We start from the raw sequence: 20687 nt of genomic DNA, 5'->3' as shown, positions 1-20687 counted from the left end.
ATGGAAAGGCAGCACCAGCTCCCATGTTTCTCTTCCAGAGCTGAGCTTTTATCAGGGTGAGATCTTCCACTGCTCCCGGGTCATCAGCTGGCTACAGTCATGAAAAACACCTTGCCTTTCATCTCTTGTACATCTGGAGAGGCAACTGTAGCTGTTTTCCCCGATGTAGATTTCAGCATGATAATCCACACCATTGTTGCCTGGAGATTGCAGTAACCCACATGAAAACTTCTCCTGAAGACCACACACAAATGCAGAGAGAAGCTGAATGGCAACTGTAGCTCCAGGCAGCATCTTCTGATAGACCTCTAAAAATGCATAAGATTCTTATCTTCTGTGGTGCCTCAGCAGCAGTGTAAATCAGGAGAGATGTTTGTGCCAATAGTTTGTGGACTGTAATGTACTGAAGTCAGAGGCTTCAAGGAAGGTCTTTAAAAGTCTTTAAGGAAGCAGCCTCTGGTGTAAGGTACTGCTTGAAATAATGAATTGGTTTTGTTGATTTCAATGAAATTTACACCATCCCTCTCATGCTGAGGGAATAAAACTGAGACTTTAATTGCCAAAGGAGAGCCAAGCTAATTCACACTGGATTCTAAATGGTCTACAGGCTTGTATTATAGCTGCTTATATATCAGATGTTGTCAGCTAGGGAAAGTGTAGCAAAATGTAGCATGTGCATGAGCACTCCAAGGAACAGACCCTTGCATTTTGCTGCGTGACCTTGTCGTGTCTGGTTGGGGAACAACTGCTGTGCTGTGATGCAGTTGGGCAGGAGATCAGGTGGCACAAACTGGGCTGTTTGTTTTGATTGAAGGGGGAGCGTTGATAAGCCTTCAGTGGCACAGGGAAAACAGCCATAGCACAGGAGGAAAAACTGTCCTGCAAGTCACTGATAGACAGGAAGAGAGTTTGAGTTTGTTTTAAATGAGAGAAGCTCTCTGATACATAAGGTCAATGAAGCACTGTGTGTAACTGGGTTATCAAGGAATCTGCATTGTTTGAGACCTCTGAGAACACACTGGATTGGGCTAAAACAGGTCTGGCCGGTGTTGTCTAGGGTGGAGGAATGGGGCTCCTGAGGCTCCTCACAAACCTGCTTCTCCCATATGCTTATGAGTCATTGGTTTGCGTATCATACAAGGCACAGAGGAGAAAGAAAACATTACACGTGGGCAAGAAAACTCAGTTTCCAATCTAATCACACAGTGATTAGAACAGCACAAGATCCTTCCAAAGCATGTACCCTTGTTTTGGCTCGGCTCCTCAATCATCTCCATCTGGAAGCAAAGCCGCAAGTGAAGCAGGAGCCCAGCAGCACTGGCACGCAGCATCTTACAGATGGACACACCGACATCTCATGGCTGTCTGCCCAGGGATTCCCAGCACTGGCCTTTGGCACACTGCGATAAAAGAGGAGTGCTTGGAGTTACAGGCTGCCACGAGTGAGCCCAGCAAAAGGGACGAATGCTATGCTTTGTCACCTGAGGGCATCTGTTGGAGCAGTGGTTGGAGGAACTGCCCCCACTATGGTCACTACACTCTCCCTGGCCACAGCGTCCTCGAGCACGGTCTTCACCTCCAACTTTTGGAAGAAAAATTTAAGATAACTGCACTTCAAGTGATCTTTAAGGGTCTCTTCCTACTCCAAAGACTCTTTAATTGTATGATTCATCCAAAGTTCTGTTTTCAGCAAAACCAGGAGACCCAACTGGATTTCCTGATTGAAGTTCAAAGGTTGATGGAAAGCAGAGCTGTGTAAACGTGTTTTCTGAGGACGCTGCTGCCTACAACACTTTTCTCTCTTCTATTGCTTTTCTTCTCCCCAGATGCCAAGCAGGACCATTTCTGTTCTCATTTTCCATTGTTACTGACACACCACAATGAAATACTGAAATCTGTAGCAGGTCTTTAAGTCTATCAGTGTTTTTTCCTTTGGATCCTTTCTTCTTTGAAGAAAGGGGTGAAGAAAGCCAAGAACATCTCACCCATTGCTTCTGGTTTCCAAGGAGGATGCACTATTTAGCAGGGCTGTGATGAAATCATTATGGACAATCAACCTTCAGCTGCTGTCAGGAAGCGATCAACTAAAGAAATCCATGCTACATCCAGGTCTGAAGCCAGATGGACAAAGATCACAGAAACTGGAAGATAGTGATGACGCTGACCTCTCGGTAACCTTCCCTAAACGGCAGGTTGATAACATCAAGTGTGTCTTGAAGAGCAGTTCAGCCACCAACGCTTGCTTGTTTTGGCAAGCTCTCATGCTCGTAGAGGCACGCTGACTGCAGAGTTCAGCCAGAGCAGCATCAGCACTTAGCTATTGCTTTCGGATAGTTGATATTCTTCAGCCACAAGTATCAGCATTACCACTTGACACATGGGGTAGCTGAAGTACCCAACAGAAAATCATCTCTCGCATTGTACCATGTTTCAAGAAATAAATTCAGTGCCTATACACTTGATAACTTTACCCACTCTACCTTGCCAGCCGTAGCTTGACATATCTAAAACTAGCACAACTGGCTGAGGTAAAGGTAGAAAAAAAGAGACTTTGCTTTACTTTCTTACCCCAATATTTCTCTTGATGTTGAATGGAAACACCTCACTTTGAGCATGCTTACGTGAGCATCCCCAGCTTTGTGGTGCAATGTGATGGTCTGCCAGCACACACCAATCATATACACCAGATCTAAACCACAGAAACATGGTTCCAGCCAGCAGGAACAAGAGAAGGTAGCAGCCTTGACCTCAGTGTTCTGATTCTTGCAGCAGGAAGGTCCTTTTGTCTCTTACACTCAGCCTGCTTCTGAAGATCAAGCTTTTGGGAAACAGTTCCCATCTAGTGATACTGGGTTGGCATGGCAAGTGACTGGGAGCGCTGCATGCTTCTGTTAGAAGCACTGCTTGGTACCATCAGGTGCAAAGCTTGTCTGAAGTATTAATGAGAAAAAATAGGAACAGGAGAGCTATGTGAGGTGACATTATAATTCCTGTTTACTCACATTTCGTATTCCTGAATTAATTCCCTTCACATAACTGTTTTTTTCTACTCATACTGTTGAGGCATTTAATTGTCACTCTTCTTGATTTTATGCAATTGTCAGGGAGTGCAGTTTTTCATGCCTGTGTAGGCATTATGCAGTATCCAGTCTTGGTGATGGGCATATAATAGGGCAGGGGGAAATCACTGTGCAGACCAGTTCAGCTTTACTCTCTTGCCCTGTTTTAAGGTCAAAAATCAAACTGATTCAAGAGCTTCTGCATTAGATCATTGCACCACTGAAATGCAGGTACTGGTGTCGATAAATTGAAGAGGGTTAGCACTAGTTGGTTTAAAAATGCATGAATTATGAGACTTCTGGCTTGGATAAGATTTAATGAATTATTAATCCTCATATTTCACAAATCCCATGCCCTTCATTCCCTTATGTCTGTTTATATCTATATTCACCAGTCACCATTTCCCCCGTAAATTAAGGATAAATTAACTATAAATGAGGTAACACATTTTTACCATCCCACCTTTTCTTTCCTGTTTGACACAGATTATTTGTATATCTAAATACCAGAGAAGACAATTACATTCATGTAATATGACCTCCTGCAGAATGCACTCACAGAGCCTCACCCAGTATTTTCTGGATTAACCCCACAACTGCTACATAAATCTACAGTGAGAAAACAAGATGTATATTCATTTTAGAAAGAAATGTGATCTTAACTCAAAGGCTTAAAAGGACAGTGAACGCACTGCATCCCTAGACAAGTTTTTTTCCAAAGCATTTTTAATGCATTGAATAAATACACCATCCAAATGAAGAGACAGCTGAACGTGGGGCAGAAAGACCCCAGTGTCAGCCACAGAGCGCAGCCGACAACAGGCTGCCTTTGTCCTACTGGGGCCTCCTCAACGTCTGTGTTGAGGTTGCACTGCATTCCTCTGCTGCCACATTGCAGTGAGAAAGCACTGGTGCTGGTAGGGAGGACAGCAAATCCTTAGGGAACACCTTCTTCACGGGCCAACATGGCATCTGGGTTTTTATGGCATGGGATTTATTACAAACTACCAGCAATGCTGGCTTGGGAAGAAGGTGTTCTGTGAAGGACAAAGCCCCAGAGTGTGGGCAAGTTGGTGTTCCTGGTCTTGTCTTCCACATAGGTCTCCATGGGAAATCTTGTTTTGCTTCTCAATCTATAAGCACAGTGCACCATAAATGCAAAACATATACAAAACTCATTAAACTATACAAACAGTTTCCATATGTGCAACAGTAATAATGAAAATGTCTCCCTAATAAGAAATCTGGATGTGTTGCATCACCCATAAGGGATCTGAGTTAATGGCACATTGTTCCTCCTCTAGTGACCTTTGTTGCTCACTTACAAGTACTAACCCAAAGCACAGCTGAAGTGACTGATAATTAACAAGGCCAGAGGAAAATGACATGTCATAATATCCACACAGCTATAAATCATGGGGCTGAGCATCACAACCCCTTACACATCCAGAATTAGAAAGAAAAAATTCTGGTGCCAAGATAACCAGCAGGAATATTGCATGTATACAAGCCCAGAAATTTTCAGTTTTTAGTGCTGAAGTTTTTACAGTGTTTTGCCTGCAGTCTAATGGATTGTACTTGGGCTGGTACAGAGGGAGGTGGTGGAGTCGCCATTCCTGGAAGTGTTCAAGAGGTGTCTGGATGAGGAACTACGAGATATGGTTTAATAGCTTGTGGTAGCAATGGTGATGGGAGGATGGTTGGACTAGATGATCTTGTAAGTCCTTTCCAACCTTGTGATTCTGTGATTCTATGATTCTATGATTTTATTTATTTCTCAGAAGGCATCAAGGCAGAACTTGGGGTTACAGGCTTCTCAGAGTTAAAACCTGAGGCATATCCTATTTGTCTGCCGACTGAGCTTTTTGATATTGCTGTGTATGAGTGGTCGTATGTAGGAAGTACTTTGCTTATGCCTTTTCTCAAGTTTTCGTTCATTCATTCTCAAATCAGGGGAAAAAAAACAAAACTCTATGCTTCAGAAGCTTTTCCACTCAGCAATTCAAGCTTTAGACCTCTTTGCCGACAGCATGATCTTCTCAGGAGGCAAGTAAGCAGGGCATAGCAGTACATAGCAAATTAAGCCAGTAGTGAAGCCAACTGTTGTACCCAGATGACAGGAGCAAGAGGGTGTAATGAGAAAGTACCAAACTGCACTTTAGCAAGACACAAAGGTAAATTCACTTCCCTTGTGTATTCCTGCCCAGCTGTGCAGAATTCTGTGCTGCCCTGCAGCACCTCTTTGTCCATTCGATCAACTGAGCTGCTTTGCACTCACAGACTCCTGAGGTATGAGCGCTACTCAAAACGAGGTATGAATCTCTGGGTCTGGTTTAAAGTAAAGATTTTTCAGGAAAGAAAATCAGTGTAGCTATGAGTACTTCTGTTGCCATGTGGATAACAGCACCTTACACAGCTTTTCTGTTTTGATGTGTTGATAGAGGTAGCAGAAATACACCAAAGTTGCCCATAAACCAAAGAAATCTCTAACTCTCTTTCAGTGCCTGGTTTCCAATTTGCACCCCACATGTGGGGAGAAATAAATGTATGTACGTGGCTTGTATTTGAGAAAGTCAAGCAGCAGTGGACTGAATTATAACCTGAATGCATATCAGTGGAATGAGATGCTGATCCATTTGCACAGTAATGTGCTATATTTAAGTCACGCATCGTGGCATCTTCAAAGAGACCAGTCATAATTATGATGGATTAGACTGCAGAGTCAGTCCTAGATGCAGTAATTGTTTCACAGATGCTGCTGATGTGACTTGAATTTCTAATGAATTATAGCTGAGGAAGAATACGTATTGCTGCTAAATGGCCTGAATAAAGTACAGTTATGGGAAGAGAGAAATGCCTAACTGCTGTGCTTAGGGAAAAGCAGGTTTCCTTGGAGGGGCAGACCTGTCACCCCACACCGATTGTGAGGTGCAAAGAGCTCGTATGAGTGCAAAGACTTCGTATGGACCCCAGGCCTGCTGAGCAGCAGCACCAAGACATCTTTACAGCGCCCTAGGTAAAACCAGTAAGAAAGGCCCAGCTGCCACGTGCCAGTTTTAAATTACGAATAATTGCTGTGATCTGTAACTGCTTGAGCAAGAATTGCACCAAGATGCAGCTCGAGAGGATTGCGAATAATGCAGACAGAGGACAAAGCGTAACAACCCTAGCTGCACTTTGAAGAACATAAACGTGGCATTTTTTAATGAATGAATTAACTTCCTATTTTGAAGAACCAAGTACTTATGTTGTCTTTCACAATGCCTAAGGTAATCCCTTCTATGCTGGAGATGAGCAGAACTCAGGAGAATGGGTTGGCTCACACTGTGAGGCTTTTGCCAACACTGGGAATGATCATCCTTGCCACCTACGGAAAATAATGTTGTGGGTTTTAGGGACGGCACGCATCTCAGACTCCCTTTTGAAGCACAGATGCACTTCTTGAGGGCATCAGAGCAGTCAGGTAGCCCCTGCTTGGAAGCAAAAGGTGGGCTTACCTGTGCATAAGGAACTGAGAAGAAAGATTGTCCGGGAACATTCAGGGAGAATTAAGCTGTAAACCATACAATACTCTAGAACACAACAAGCTAGACTAAAAAAAGAAACAAAATTTGTTTCTTTTCTAAAAAAGAAACAAATATTTTAGAAACAGTTTGACAGCATGGTGTTAATTACCAGAGTTCCTTTTATTTCATTTCATACTTGTGCAGTAGAGCAGTCTACACGCTCGTGTCTGAGCTGCGGGTCAGCTACAGTTCCTATCTATGAAAGGTGTGAAGGCAAAGAATGGTTTTCAAATTAGGCTGACGTTTTATTTTTGAGATACTGTGGGATCCTAATTCTGCTGCCTCTCCTGGAATGACACATCAAAGGGATCCTTTTTGCGCTGCTTTCCTCGACAAAGAGGCAAAGGCTCGTGTCTCAGGGTACTTTAAAGCTAGCTGGGGAGATATAGTGGAATACATGTAGAAGGGAAGAAACCTGCCTTACCTTGTCAAGAAAATAGAGAAGATGCTCAAATATTCCATCTTCCTCTTGCATCTCCTTATTCGTATCTTCCATTTCAAAACCTCTTTTTTAAGTACTGTTATTTGCAGAGAGAACCTCTTCTGTCACACAAAAGATAAATTCAATACAGAAGAAGTGAACTTTGGAAGGTGAAAAGGAAGTGTAAGACCTGGTTTGGGACAAGGATGAAGTGGATCCACGTTGTCATATGGGTGCTTGCCAGTCAAAATTTATGTTTAAATTGTCCTGATACCAAGATTGGAGCCACAAGCAAGGATGTTTCTGCTGGAAATAACCAATCTTGTGAAATACTACTACTTTAAAAAGCACTTTAGAGTCATATTGATTGAGCAAAGGAATACTGCACTGAGAATCATATAAATTAGATCTTCTTTAGGTGGTTGTTTTTTTTTTTAACATTGGTGTAAGATAAATACATGAGCAGAGCAATGTGATGACAGAAGTTTTTGTTCTTGGGTAGTGGCAAAACAGCCACGTGCCATGCTTGTGTTGACTTTGCAGTCCAGCCAGGCATGACCTGGTAATGGGGAAGCCTTCCATACCCCTCGATGCAAACTAAGTATAAAGCCTTCAGGGCAAAGGCATGCACAATTCAGATTTTCTCTGGAGCCTCACATCTGGAAAACCCTCTGCCAGTCTGTCTTCTGTCATTTGTGACTGTTTGAGAACCATAAAGCCAACAAAGAATAAATTACATGCAGAGTCAAACAATGGCTTTATCAGTGGGATTGTGCATCTTGGGAAGATCCATGTGAACAGGATTAGATTGTCATTCTATGGAATTTATTCACTGTACATTGTCAGTACTGTTATTCAAAGAAAAACTCAATTTTATAAATAAAACACATAGTTTAAAGAAGAAAATGGGACTTTTTGTCCAAACAAAGGAAAAATCCTAGTTCCACAGCTATGGGGCTCAGTTCAAAACCCAAATGCAGAGTTTAAGCCATGCCTGATGTCTATAGCCTAAATTTAAAAGGATATCTGAAAAAAAAATACAATTTCCTTCAAACTTTTCAGAAATCTCTTAATTTGTTTCTGTCAACATTATCCAGACATTGAAGTGTAAGAACTCCTACAGATACCAACCTGGCAAGGTTTTGTCTTGCGTGTGGATTTTGCCACTTGTGTATGCTTTTGGAATGCTAGTTTTACAAGGCCTTGTCAGACAGCTGAAGACTGAAGAAGGGAGGTTTTCCTCTCTAATTGGCAAGCTTGGTGGCAATAATCCCTGAAGTCACACAAAAGGGGTTTGGCACACATCATCAAATAACAGGATTAACACCAAGTCTGGGAACCAGGGTTTCCGCGTGACTTTTCTGCCTTACCGAGGAGAATGGGTGACAACAGAGGAGCCGATGCAAATAATTCAAAAGCAGATAATACTTTTTTTCACCATTATGAGAGATGTTTTGGTGAAATATTTGTTTGTGTGCTCAATGGTGGTAAGGAACCGCACTGTATTTTCTCTCTTTTCATCCTGAAGAATAAACCCGCAAGGGGAAAGGGAAGGCACAAGGCTGCAAAATCTGATAGGGTAGCAAACCTCCCCAAGGTGTGCCTGCGATCTGCTGCTGTGTGTGGAAACCAGTTGGGATGAAGGTGTGGGAATGCTGTGGGAGTTGCTGGCATTCTGCTATCCTGAGTGAACCTGCAGCTGACCTGGGCTTTCCCCATTTCTTCTCTCTTGCAGATACGTTCAGAGGGCAGCCTTGTGGATGGCCCCGGAGCAGGCCAGATGGAACAGGACAGAACCAACCATGTTGACGGCAATAGATTGAGTCCATTTTTAATATCACAATCTTCTCACATTTGCCAGGCAGAGCATTCTGCAGTGAAGCTACAGAACGGAAGTCCAGCAACAGAGAGGCCTGAGGTCGAAGTCAATGGCGACCACAAGCGGCTGTTCAATAAGAGCAACTACGGAGAGCCCCACACAAAGGGAAGCCCAAACCACCGCATTAGCCCTGACCTTTTACAAGAGAAGAAAGCATGCTCCAAATATATGCAAAATGGTGGGATAAAACGCACTTTTAGTGAGCCCTCTCTGTTTGGACTTCAACAGAGCAAGAAAGTGAAACAAGACAAAGAGGTAAATGGAGAAAAAGCTGAGCCAGAGGATAACTATGAAAAACCAAGCATCTCCAATTGCTACAGTGAGAAGAAATCTGAGATGAGACAAGAAAATGAAGCTTCGGAGTTGATGCCGTCTACAAGATACAACAGTGGTGGTTCAGAAGACCCTCGTGAACTCCTGATTCAGGATGAGCAGGAGCGGGAAAACATTAATTGCCACAACAGGGACATTGTCTTACTACTCAAGAACAAGGCGGTGCCAATGCCTAATGGTGCTACAGTTTCTGCCTCTTCCATGGACAGCATGCATGGTGAACTCCTGGAGAAAACACTGTCACAATATTATCCAGAACATGTTTCCATAGCAATGCAGAAGAACACATCTCATATCAATGCCATTACCAGTCATGCTACTAATGAGTTGTCCCACAAGACAACGCATTCATCCCATACCTCAGGGCAGATCACTTCCCCACAGACCTCAAACTCTGAGCTGCCTCAAGTGCCAGCTGTAGTGGTTACTGAGGTCTACGGTGCTGACGATTCCAGTAAGCCACCTGTATTGCCAGGTAGCTGTTCACTTCAGAAACCAGAACTACAGCTACAGCAGCAGACTCCAGGCTACGATACACACCGATTACCTGTAGGAAAAAGTGCTGTTCATGGAAGCGTAGGGCAGGTTCCCAATCAAGACCTCTCTCTAAGTTCCAGCAGTAACCTGCAAGCTCAGAACACTGCACCGGAAAGGTTTTCTGAGCAAGCAGAAAAAAATGGTGCTTTCTTTACACAGAACTCAATGTTTCACAAAGATTCCTCAACTCCTCCTGCTCCAGAAATGAACAGTGCATTGTCCATCATGGTGCGAGAAGGACGCCATTCCTATGACAACAGATGCGATGAAACTCTTCCTGGAGAGATCAAGAATGAAGGGCAACAGCAGGGACCAATGCCAGAAAGTCCCAGCCTCAGCCAACAGCAACTTCACCTCCAGCAAAGACTTCCGCAGCAGGTGCAAACGTCGCAGCACGAAGTCAGCCAGAGTGATCCCCGAGCTGCTGCAGCCACCTCCATTCAGCAGCACCCAGAAGAAATGCCGCCGCCGCCATCAGAGCCTCCCCTCCAAAACCTGCGTGCATGCGGAAGCGATGGTGAGTTGCCTCAACTGTGTCAGCGTTTCCCAGGACAGAGAGAACCTGAGATTCCTCCTGACAAAGAAAAGGACCAAGTGAAAGAGTCTGTGCAACAGCCTCAACGTTACTCAAAGCCAGCCTGGATAGAATTGGTTTCCACGCCGTTCCGGCATGGAGAGCTTCCCCACAAGCCCAACGAAGCATTACTGAGATCAATTCTTCAGTACCGGGCAAATACATCCAAAGCAGCTTATATGAAACAGTATGCTGGAAGTCCTGATGCATTAAAGGGGCCGTCAGGACAGCCCCAGAGCCAGAAAATAATGCAACAAGAACAAATTCCCCCTCAGTACAAAAATGAGAGCTCCCAGCTGCAGCCGCATCCCACAGCTGACCCACAGCTGCTGTTCCAAAAGCAGTCATCGCAGCCACAGCTCACAAAGATGGATTCCTTGCTTAAGCCCCGAGTGCAGCAGCACCCTCCACAGCAGCTCCATTTCCAGCAACACCCTGAACAACAAATTGAACAGCCTTTAGGGGCCCCGCTGAAACAGCAGCACTTGAATCCCCAGCCAGGGGAAAGCGAACAGTTCTTGCATTCACACATTTTGCAACAGATGCTCCAAAAGCAGACACAGCAGACACAGATGCCATGTAGTCCGCAGCTAACTCCAAACCAGCAACAGGCTCTGCAAATGAAAAGTAAAGAACCGCCCCAAACTATTCCCCACTCCCAAAACAATGCAGAGCAGCAGCCAGACAGGACATCCTTCAGTCAGCCTAAAGCAGATGAGTGCTTTCAAAGTGGGAATAAGTACATGAAACCAACTGCATTCCCACTGCATAGCCTTCAGCTAGGGCTAGAGCAGGTACAGAGCATGAACAACAAAACTCCCCTTTACAGCCAGAAAACGAGTGCTGGTCTGCAGCATCCCTGCCCAAACAATGTGCACTTGATATCAGAGAAGAAGGAAAATGCCACCAATCTTGAACACTTTGGAGCAAACAAAGCGCGTGACTTGCAACACATGCAGTATTTCTCAAATAACTTGCCCCCCAAGCAAGATGTGAATCACTGTTTTCAAGAGCAAGAGCAACAGATGCAACAAGCTTCAGTTATACAGCTGCCACAAGGCTATGGTGGTAGCCTCAGTCAAGATCCCCCGAGCCAACAGGCCGCACCGATGCCCCAGCGGTACTTACCGCACAGCCAGCAAACTCCTGCACACTCACAAGATCAGAGAGGCTGTCATTTGCAAAGCCAAACCCCAAAGGATTTTCACAAGCACGCCGCTCTAAGGTGGCATCTCTTACAGAAACAGGAGCAACAAGCATACCAGCAACCCAAAACCGAGTCTGGCGCTGGTGCAGCACGCAAGCCTATAAAAATTGAGGCTGGCGCGAAGTCTAACATTTGCATGCGCCTATCAGCTGGGCAGCTGGAAAACAAAATGTGGAAAAAACCAATTAAACAAGAGAATCAGCACTTCGGCTGTGAGAACATACAACAAAAGAGCATCATTGAGACAATGGAACAGCAGCTAAAACAGATACAGGTCAAATCACTGTTTGATCACAAGACTTTTACTGTCAAGTCGCCTAAACATGTGAAGGTTGAGACAGCAGGCCCTATTACCATCCTATCTAGAAACACCAGTGCTGCAGAATTTGATACTCACACCCCAATCTTAGAACAGCAAGCAAATGTGTCTGCTGAGAAAACCCCGACCAAAAGAACAGCTGGAACTGTTCTCAATAATTTTTTAGACTCACCTTCCAAGTTATTGGATACTCCTGTAAAAAATTTATTGGACACACCTGCCAAAACCCAGTATGATTTCCCATCTTGCAGCTGTGTTGGTAAGTGCTGAGAGATGTACTAAAGACATAGTTGTTCACAAGAAAACCAGCCTTGGTTTCAGATTGCAGGGTTAGTTGGATGTTTCTCTTGGAGGTGGACTTTTTGGTGTCTTGTTTGTTTGTTTTTGTTTTTTTTTTTTTTAGAACAGCAATTAGTAGGGATTTACAAAAAATTTTTCTACACTGCTTTTACAGTCAGAATGTGTGTGGACAGTCATGTATTCCCTCAACTTCCATTCTCCTTGAGCAGCAGACGTAATGACAACACGCTGATAAAAAGCGGGTCATAACATTACAATCTAATTATTTGTCAAGGTTAGATATGGCATTTACAAAACATGTCTCGGGTCCAAACCTTATGATCCTTACTCCATTTTTTGCTCTAACAGCGAGACTGTTGAAGTTTGCCCCAGTAAAACCTAAGCAAAGAGGGGAAGACAGACTATTCCTCACTTGTTGCATGAGTTTACCATCCCCCTCACTTACTTGTCTACTGCAAAGCTAAAGAGAACAGCAGCTCAAAGAAGCCATACAGGCAGCAATGAAAGAGCAGCAAGGAGACCCTCAATATTTCTTCCCAGCATACCCAGTCCCTGCAAGCTGGAAGAATAGAGCTGAGGGAAGAGAAGCAGAGCGTGAGGCATAGCCCCATAGCCTGAGCTTCCATGCACTTACACTGCACATGGCCAAGTGTGACAGGCACGTCCAGGCCCTACAGCTGGAGGAATTACTCAGACCGAAGCAAAAGATACAAGTGTCTCAGCAGCAGCCAAGAAAAAAGTAAAAGCTTTGCTGTAGTTTCATGTACTGGTCCTAACAGCTTGGAATTGCATATCAACTAAAAGAGGCTGAGTTTTGGCTTCTGCAAAACTGCCAGATTTAAGAACTGCCTTTTCAAATGCTTGAGATGATACATAGAAGCAAAAAGGAGGTAATACCTTTCCAGAGCTCCTTGTTATTGCTATTTCTTTTTGCTTTAGAAGAAACACCCTACAGCATGTAGCTTTTTTTGAAAACTCTGAAGCTGTTTTGTTTTGAAGACCATTTCTCCAATGTAGTTGGCAAAACTTTTTTTCTGGCAATTATTTCATTCTTCCGGGTTTTGTCTTTTTTTCAGCCTGCTAACTGCTAACTAAGCAAGAAGAGCTTATTTTTCACTCATGTTTTAATTCTTAGCTTACCCCTTAGGAAATAAAGGAGCACAAAAGCCAGATCCTGTCCTCTTTGAGGAACCTAGTGCCACAGAGCAACTGGTAGAGCTTATTGCTCTTTCCTACCAGTATTTCTTCATTAAGGAGGTGCAAGTTACACCATTTCCCCACTGACACGTCCAGGCTTACAGCATGCCTTCGTTGTGCTCCCAGAATCTGTCAGCAGCATCACCTCACTCAGCCTTTTGGAGAAAACAGCACAGAAAGTCACCCCTCAGCCACATCTGCACACTCTACTGGCTGCCCCTGAACCCAGGCAGTGCCCGGATACTTCCTTCTGGCTACTGCACCTTGCCTCCCAGTGTCAAAACCAACATACAGCTGATATTGCCAGTGCTGGCATAGCCTTACGCATACACAGAAACCTGAGGCACCATTCACAGTATGCAAGCAGTCTGACTAAGCCTTGCGCAGGATTTCTTTCAGCAAACATGCTTTCTTCATTTCTGTAGGTGGCAGAAATTCTGTGTAGCCTTAATGGCACTTTCTGGAGCTGCAAGTTGCTGCGTAACACGTCTGCTGAAAAGCAAGTACTGTACAGCTCACTAGTGTCAATATTTACCATTGTTATCCTATTTATCCTCCTTTCTAGATATTGTGAGAGGAGGAAATGGGAGAAGGAGAAACAATTGATCAGTGATAACAGGAAAATGGCCTTTTGAATCTCAGCATGAGATTCAAAACATGCTGAGATATGTGCAACAACTGCTTGTGCTAGTAAAAAGCACACAGTCTATATCACAGCTATTTGCAGAGTTAGCTGTGTGCTTTGTGTGTTTTGTATGAATTGCACGTGCATACTTTAAGACGTAAGTGTTTGCAAATGGACCCGAGAAGCGTACAGTAGTTTTCTAACCGGTTAAATGCAAACCTTGCAATGTTACTTTTTTACATTAAAGAATGAGGCTTCAAAGTAATAACCTTTATTTTGTTTTAAACAGAGCAAATTATTGAAAAAGATGAAGGTCCTTTCTATACCCACCTAGGAGCCGGTCCTAATGTGGCAGCTATTAGAGAAATCATGGAAGAAAGGTAATTAGTGCAAAGGCACAGGGCAGATTAACGTTTATCCTTTGGTGGATGTCAGAATTTTTCCAGCTTTTGCACATAAAGAAATAAACAATTGCAAATCAAGTAATTACTTGTAGGCTTAGCGACTCCAGTGTTGCCAACATGACGCACTGTGCTATTCACCAGAGAGTCACAATATTTGACAGGGCTAATAGTCTGCTGGCTGGCATGGGCTGCGCACTTGGAGACAGGCGCCAGCAAACCCAAGCAGGAACAAGTATGCACCAGCCTGCCAAGCCAGGCAGTTGGCAGTGGCTGCAGGAACAGGCACAGACCTGGTGTTCCCTCTGCTGCGAGAACGCCAAGGTGGAAGTGAGACGGAGAGCAGGATACCAAACTGCACAGTTGTCTCTTTCTTTCTGTCCCAGCTGTTAAGTATAGGCACAACCCTAAGGGGCTAAATCTAACTCTGTTACTTCCAGAGAGGTGAAACAAAGTTATTGATAGGATCTCAGCCCAAGAATCAATAAGTGGTTTTGTGACAAAACATTCCCTCCCTTGGAGTATTGCACAAAAACAGCCTTATCTCGATTGTGGATAATCCCCATATCATGTTGCATCCCTTAATAGATAAATAGCACAAGTACAAAATCCACCAGCATTTCTAAAGTATTTAAATTTAAAACTGTCACACACAAAAGTGACCTTGGCACCGTGAATTCTGCATTAGCTGTAGATTTTTGGGAAGCATAGATGATAATGGCCAGATTTTTAGAGGTATCTGGGAATTCGGTTCCCTCGTGAACAAACAAGGAAACAAAAAAACCTCCTCAGTAAAGTCTGAGACAGATGGCAATTTGATCTGTTAATACCTTAAAACTCTGAACATCGAAAGCAAATAGATGTCTTTGCGGCGCTGTGTCTTGAGCTAAGAACAGCCTCTCAGCGGGGTCTGCTAGCTTGTACTCACAGAGCATGGACCACTAGGGCACATTAAATCCCAAGGATTATCTTTTAGTGATTAGCCCTAAAGTCCTTTCTCTTAGCACCTCTTCCCTATAACTCCTGTCCTCGGCCCAGCACTTGTTTTCAGCTCTGTGAGCAGTTGGAACACGTAAGCTGCATAAATCAGCTTCTTCTTGCAAAGGAGGAGTGAGCACTGACCCTCCTGGGAAGCTTCTTACAATTTGTTATCTCCAAAGCTCTGACTGATTAATTCTTTAATATTCACAAACAGTAAATAAAATTGGAAAGTCGTTCATGTCATCACATCAATTATTAGAGATGAAACATTTTTCATTTCTTGACTTTAGAATATGATGTTTCATCCTTAATACTGACCTCGTCTTACCTCCCTCCCCATTAATTTCATTTCATGTTGGCAGAAGGAAATCCTGAGAGATTACAGATACCATGCATATATACTTGGCCAGGCTCAGTAGAGTGTAACAGCAATGAGCCGTGGCTGGTTTACAGCTGTTCATATGGCATCAACCGTGTGATGCCATGACAGAAGAACTCCAGAGCTCCTTCTGATATTGAAAAAAACACTCTAAAGATTCTCTCAAACACATGTGTGCAGTTGGAGACATTAAGCACAACTTAAGCACTTTTAAACTGGCTTCCTGCAAATATGAATCGACTTTTAAGGTATTAGCACTGCCAAACAAACCAGGATTTGAGTTTATTCTTATAGTTGATATTTTAATTAAAACAAATTTCCTGCAGAATCCATGGTGGATACGTGCTTTCTTCTCCCACTTCTTACTTCATGGTCAGTGAATTCTGTTCTGATTTTGGCCTGAAAGCAGCCATGAGGCACAAATCTCTCTGTGACAGCTGAAAAGATTTGAGATGAGGCCTATTTCGTTTGCAGGGTGCAATGTACAAGACAGATCTCTAGTGGCATCCACACAGTTGTCCTGCAGTCCAGATTAGCAAACCAATAGAAAATGTTAAGATTAAAACGTATTTTTTTTGTGGCTAATTAAAGAAACGAGTGTATGCTAACATCCAAGACCAAGTAGGAAAAAGTGATCTAACAGCTGCCTGCAGAACATGCATAGTACAACTTGATATTATTTGTATAATTTCCTGTGACACTGAAATTTCACAATGAGATCACATCTAAAAATAAGTATTTTTCATTTCCTTTACAGGACAGAAGTTTAAATACAAGTATTTGATCTTAAATATGTCACCAAGATTTTAGGGAAAAAACAGAGGGATGAAAGGTCAAAAGTTCTCAAGGCAGCATTAAATGGCTGCACAGTGAGAAGAAGCTAGCTTGATTGCTGCACAGGTAACAGGCAAAGAATGAGAAGATTATGACTTAGTCCCCACATATGGTTATGTTAAAAAAAAAAAAAAATTATCACCAATGGGAGCAGCGGGATTGAAAAAAGGGAGCTGGAGGTGGAATTTGCCCAGTCTTTAAAATGCAGCCAAGCCAGCATCACAGCTGGATCTGCAACATGGATTGCAGCCCTCGAGGTGTCTGATAGACAGGTTCCTTTCAGAAGGCTCACTTCAGCCTGGCATGCTCCTCCCTTGGCTCTGCAGGTGGGGCACCCCAGCTGCAGCAGCCCTGGGGGGAGAATAAGCTCGGAAACACTCAACAGGTCTGATGATCTTTGCTAACATGAGTCTTGCTTTGCTTAGCATTTGCTATATATTTCCACTTGGCCCATCACAGGATATAAAAGGTGTCATTTGTCTGAGCAAAGCATGACCTGCCTTTGGGGATAGGCCCTGACAGCATCAGCACCTTGACTGAATGCTAGAGTCGAGCTTGCCTGCTTTGTTTTCAAAAAGGCACCCACAAATGGCATCATCTGGGGGCACCTCATGATCCTAATTCAGTACAAAAGTCAGGCAGAAGTAAATAAGTAACAATTTATGACCAAATGATAAAGTAAAAGAAATAGATATGAAGCAAATTAATCATAGCTTAACTGATTCATACTGTATCTATGCCAGAAACAAGCACAGAAAACTTAATAGAGTGACTACTGCATGCCAGCTGTTCCACGACAATTATATAAATTTCAAAGTCATCACTTTAAATTTAACCCAGAAATTGAAGAAAAACAAAATGAAACAAAAAGAAAAACAAAAATTCCCAAAATGGAGAGACTTCAAGTCCACTTTTCAGGATGTCATTATCTGTAACAATTTTTTTAAGGAAACAGTAAAAACTTTTGTTTGGGAATATTAATGTGATATGGATGATTTTTACTCAGCTGTGATGTATGAAAGCCATTTGCCTCTTTCAACGTATCGATCCACCGCCACAATAAAACCAGCAAGATAAACTGCACTGCACACCCTTCCCCGTAACTCACAGTATTTATTTTTTAAGATAAAACTGGCAAATGTGCCCACATAGAACGAGGTTAATCTGCTTACTATGCATATTTTTGTCTGTTTAAGATTTGGACAGAAGGGTAAAGCTATAAGGATTGAGAGAGTTGTCTACACTGGGAAAGAAGGCAAAAGTTCTCAAGGATGTCCAATTGCTAAATGGGTAAGTGATGTCCACAGATGTTAACGCTCATCCAGTTTGGCATGGTGGTACATGTAAGCAAACAGCAGTGATGGCCTTCTGTTAGCTGACACTGGGAAACCTAAAACAGCTCATTGCAGGAGGCCTACAGCCTGCTCCCACCGCTGTCTCACACTGCATTTGCTCAAGCTGTCTGGAGAACAGCAGGAATAAAATGTGGCCCAAGGGTATGAAAACCTGAGAAGGAAGGCAGTTACATTTGGATTTAAGATTCACAACATCAGATGTTCTCGCTGCTATTTAATTTTAGCTTACAAATAAATCTGGGAAGTACACTGCTGTGATATTTTTAAAATATGCTCCCAGTTCAAGAGGCATTAGTACACCCTCTTAGCAAACACTGTCTTGCTTTGGCACAAATTACTGAGTGGTTTGGGTAGGCTAGGGAAAGACAGGATGAGGAAAAACTGATCCGTGATTATAGTCTTTATGCATGCCAGCCTGCACCTTTATAGAAATACCCGCAGTGGCACAAGCACTGAGAAGCAGGAACACTTTTCTTTGAGCAGTGTCTGCTGCTTTCCTCTCATTGATGTAATGTTTCCACGTAGTAGGGGCAGGCGAGGCCACACAACTGGGTGCGGATTACAAGTTTAGCCATTCAAGTAAGGAAGGAAAAGAGAGACAGCTCCCACGTCAGGCTGTTTGGTCTCTTCCTCCTGCCCTAAGTGCAGCTCTGCACACGTAGGCACCTCACTCCTGGCTTTCTTTTGCCCTCTAATCAAACTGGGTCACTTGTACCACTGTGCCGATCCAAGAGGATGTTTCTGCTAAATCAGAAAAGCTGTTTTCCACCACTGCGGCTTCACAGAATCACAGAATCACAGAATTGTAGGGGTTGGAAGGGACCTCTAGAGATCATTGAGACCAACCCCCCTGCCAAAGCAGGTTCCCTACACCAGGTCGCACAGGTAGGCGTCCAGGCGAGACTTGAATATCTCCAGAGAAGGAGACTCCACAACCTCCCTGGGCAGCCTGTTCCAGTGCTCCGTCACCCTCACCGTGAAGAAGTTCTTACGCACATTTGTGCGGAACTTCCTATGCTGTAGCTTGCTGCCCTCTCCGAGTCAGATTCATTAAACAGAAAGGGTTATACTGGCTTATACTACCAGGTGGGAAAAATGGTGTGTTACCAGAAACAAAGAGGAAGACAGAAGTAGAAGTAACCTTGCACGCACATGAATGCTGTGGTTCCCTATTCTCTCACTCCTCACATTAAGAAACGCTTTGTTTGTGTTGGGGCTCTGGGGCGTGTGTTGCTGTGTATGCAGGTAGTCCGCAGAAGCAGTCAGGAGGAAAAGCTGCTCTGCCTGGTGCGTGAGCGGGCGGGCCATACGTGTGAGACGGCGGTGATTGTGATCCTCATCCTGGTTTGGGAGGGAATCCCAACCAGCCTGGCTGACAAGCTCTATTCCGAGCTCACCGACACTCTGAGGAAGTACGGCACGCTCACAAACCGGCGCTGCGCCCTGAATGAAGAGTAAGTGACACAAAGGGTGTGCTCACTGACCTGCAAACCCACCTCCAGCCTCAGAGCTGGCACCCCTCCTTGCTCCTTTACCGTAAATGCACGTACCTGCCAAGCTATTTCAGGCAGTCTGAAAGCCCACAAGCCTTCAAAGAAAAGCAAAGTAAATGTTTTGAAAATCAGGTGAAAAAAAAAAAATCTCAGAGGTGTGAAGCTTCTCAGTGTGGAAAATGGAAGAAAAATGATTTAAAGGAAGATCTCAGCTGCGCCCAAGAAGGCAGATAGTTCTGCCTTGAAATGAAAACTAGATGCATTAAATCATATGATTTGCTTACAGAAGCTAGCCTGAACCCAAAGTAATAGCACATTTTCCATGTCTTTCTGACAGTGAAGAACACATAGATTAAAATAACCTAGTTACCATTGTATTTTACTTACTTTGGCTGCATAGGTACAGCCATGTTTCAGGAGTCTTTTGCCAAACCCTCGTCAGAGAGCTCTGCAGCCTTGCAGTGCCATCTGCATGTACTCCTTTGAGGTACTGTTGATACCAGTATTTATTAGGGCACCACAGAAACATCCCCTCTTTTGCACAAATCCAGGTTTCTCACATAAGTATATAAAGCTTATAGTCTTTGCTTTGCAACCATGAAATTTCTCATTGCGATGAATTCCTCTGTTGTAGCACATGTGTCTCTTTATTTCTTCATTATTTATGGGTGGAAGAAGATCGAAGGCCGGTGATCCCCACGGCACCGGCAGAACTGACCTGCCTGCTGCTAACAGCCATATTCTCTTTTTCTTTAGACGGACTTGTGCATGTCAAGGGCTGGACCCTGAAACTTGTGGTGCTTCATTTTCCTTTGGTTGCTCCTGGAGCATGTACTACAATGGTTGTAAGTTTGCCAGAAGCAAGATTCCAAGAAAGTTTAAGCTGATGGGGGATGATCCTAAAGAGGTTGGTGTCCATTTCTAAAATGAAAACCCCTCATTTGCAATGAAATGCTTTCTATTGCTCTGCAAATAAGAGATACATTACGAGAGGCCAAGGGCCAGAGCCCTGCTTGAACTGCATACATGTAGGGTAATTGAACAACTGCCAGTAAAACTGATTGATTCCCATCACTGAGCCAGCTGAATTGACTGTCTAAATTTTGACAGCTGATAAAAGCCCTGAGACTTGAAACCATGTTTGCAGGCTTTCACAATTAGAAGAAAGGGCATGGCCTGAATAATTATGGCTGCTTGGGGCCTGCAATTGGGCATTCCCTAGTGGCA

At 43.7% G+C, this 20687-nt stretch overlaps 1 protein-coding gene across 1 annotated transcript in view; it reads left to right on the top strand.

Moving 5' to 3' along the window:
• The window catches only part of TET2 (tet methylcytosine dioxygenase 2), a 70833-nt gene that overhangs the window by 37190 nt on the left and 12956 nt on the right, over positions 1 to 20687 (top strand). Inside the window, exons 2-6 of the mRNA XM_085222313.1 lie at positions 8782 to 12154; positions 14307 to 14397; positions 17809 to 17902; positions 19213 to 19421; positions 20217 to 20367. Of these exons, the coding sequence (XP_085078439.1) occupies positions 8782 to 12154; positions 14307 to 14397; positions 17809 to 17902; positions 19213 to 19421; positions 20217 to 20367 (3918 nt within the window). The remainder of the gene's footprint in view (positions 1 to 8781; positions 12155 to 14306; positions 14398 to 17808; positions 17903 to 19212; positions 19422 to 20216; positions 20368 to 20687) is intronic.

This window comes from Meleagris gallopavo, chromosome 4 (genome assembly GCF_905368555.1).
Source record: "Meleagris gallopavo chromosome 4, MGAL_WU_HG_1.1, whole genome shotgun sequence".
In the NCBI taxonomy this organism is placed as follows: Eukaryota; Metazoa; Chordata; class Aves; order Galliformes; family Phasianidae; genus Meleagris; species Meleagris gallopavo.
This window is presented reverse-complemented; position numbering and strand designations above follow the sequence as displayed.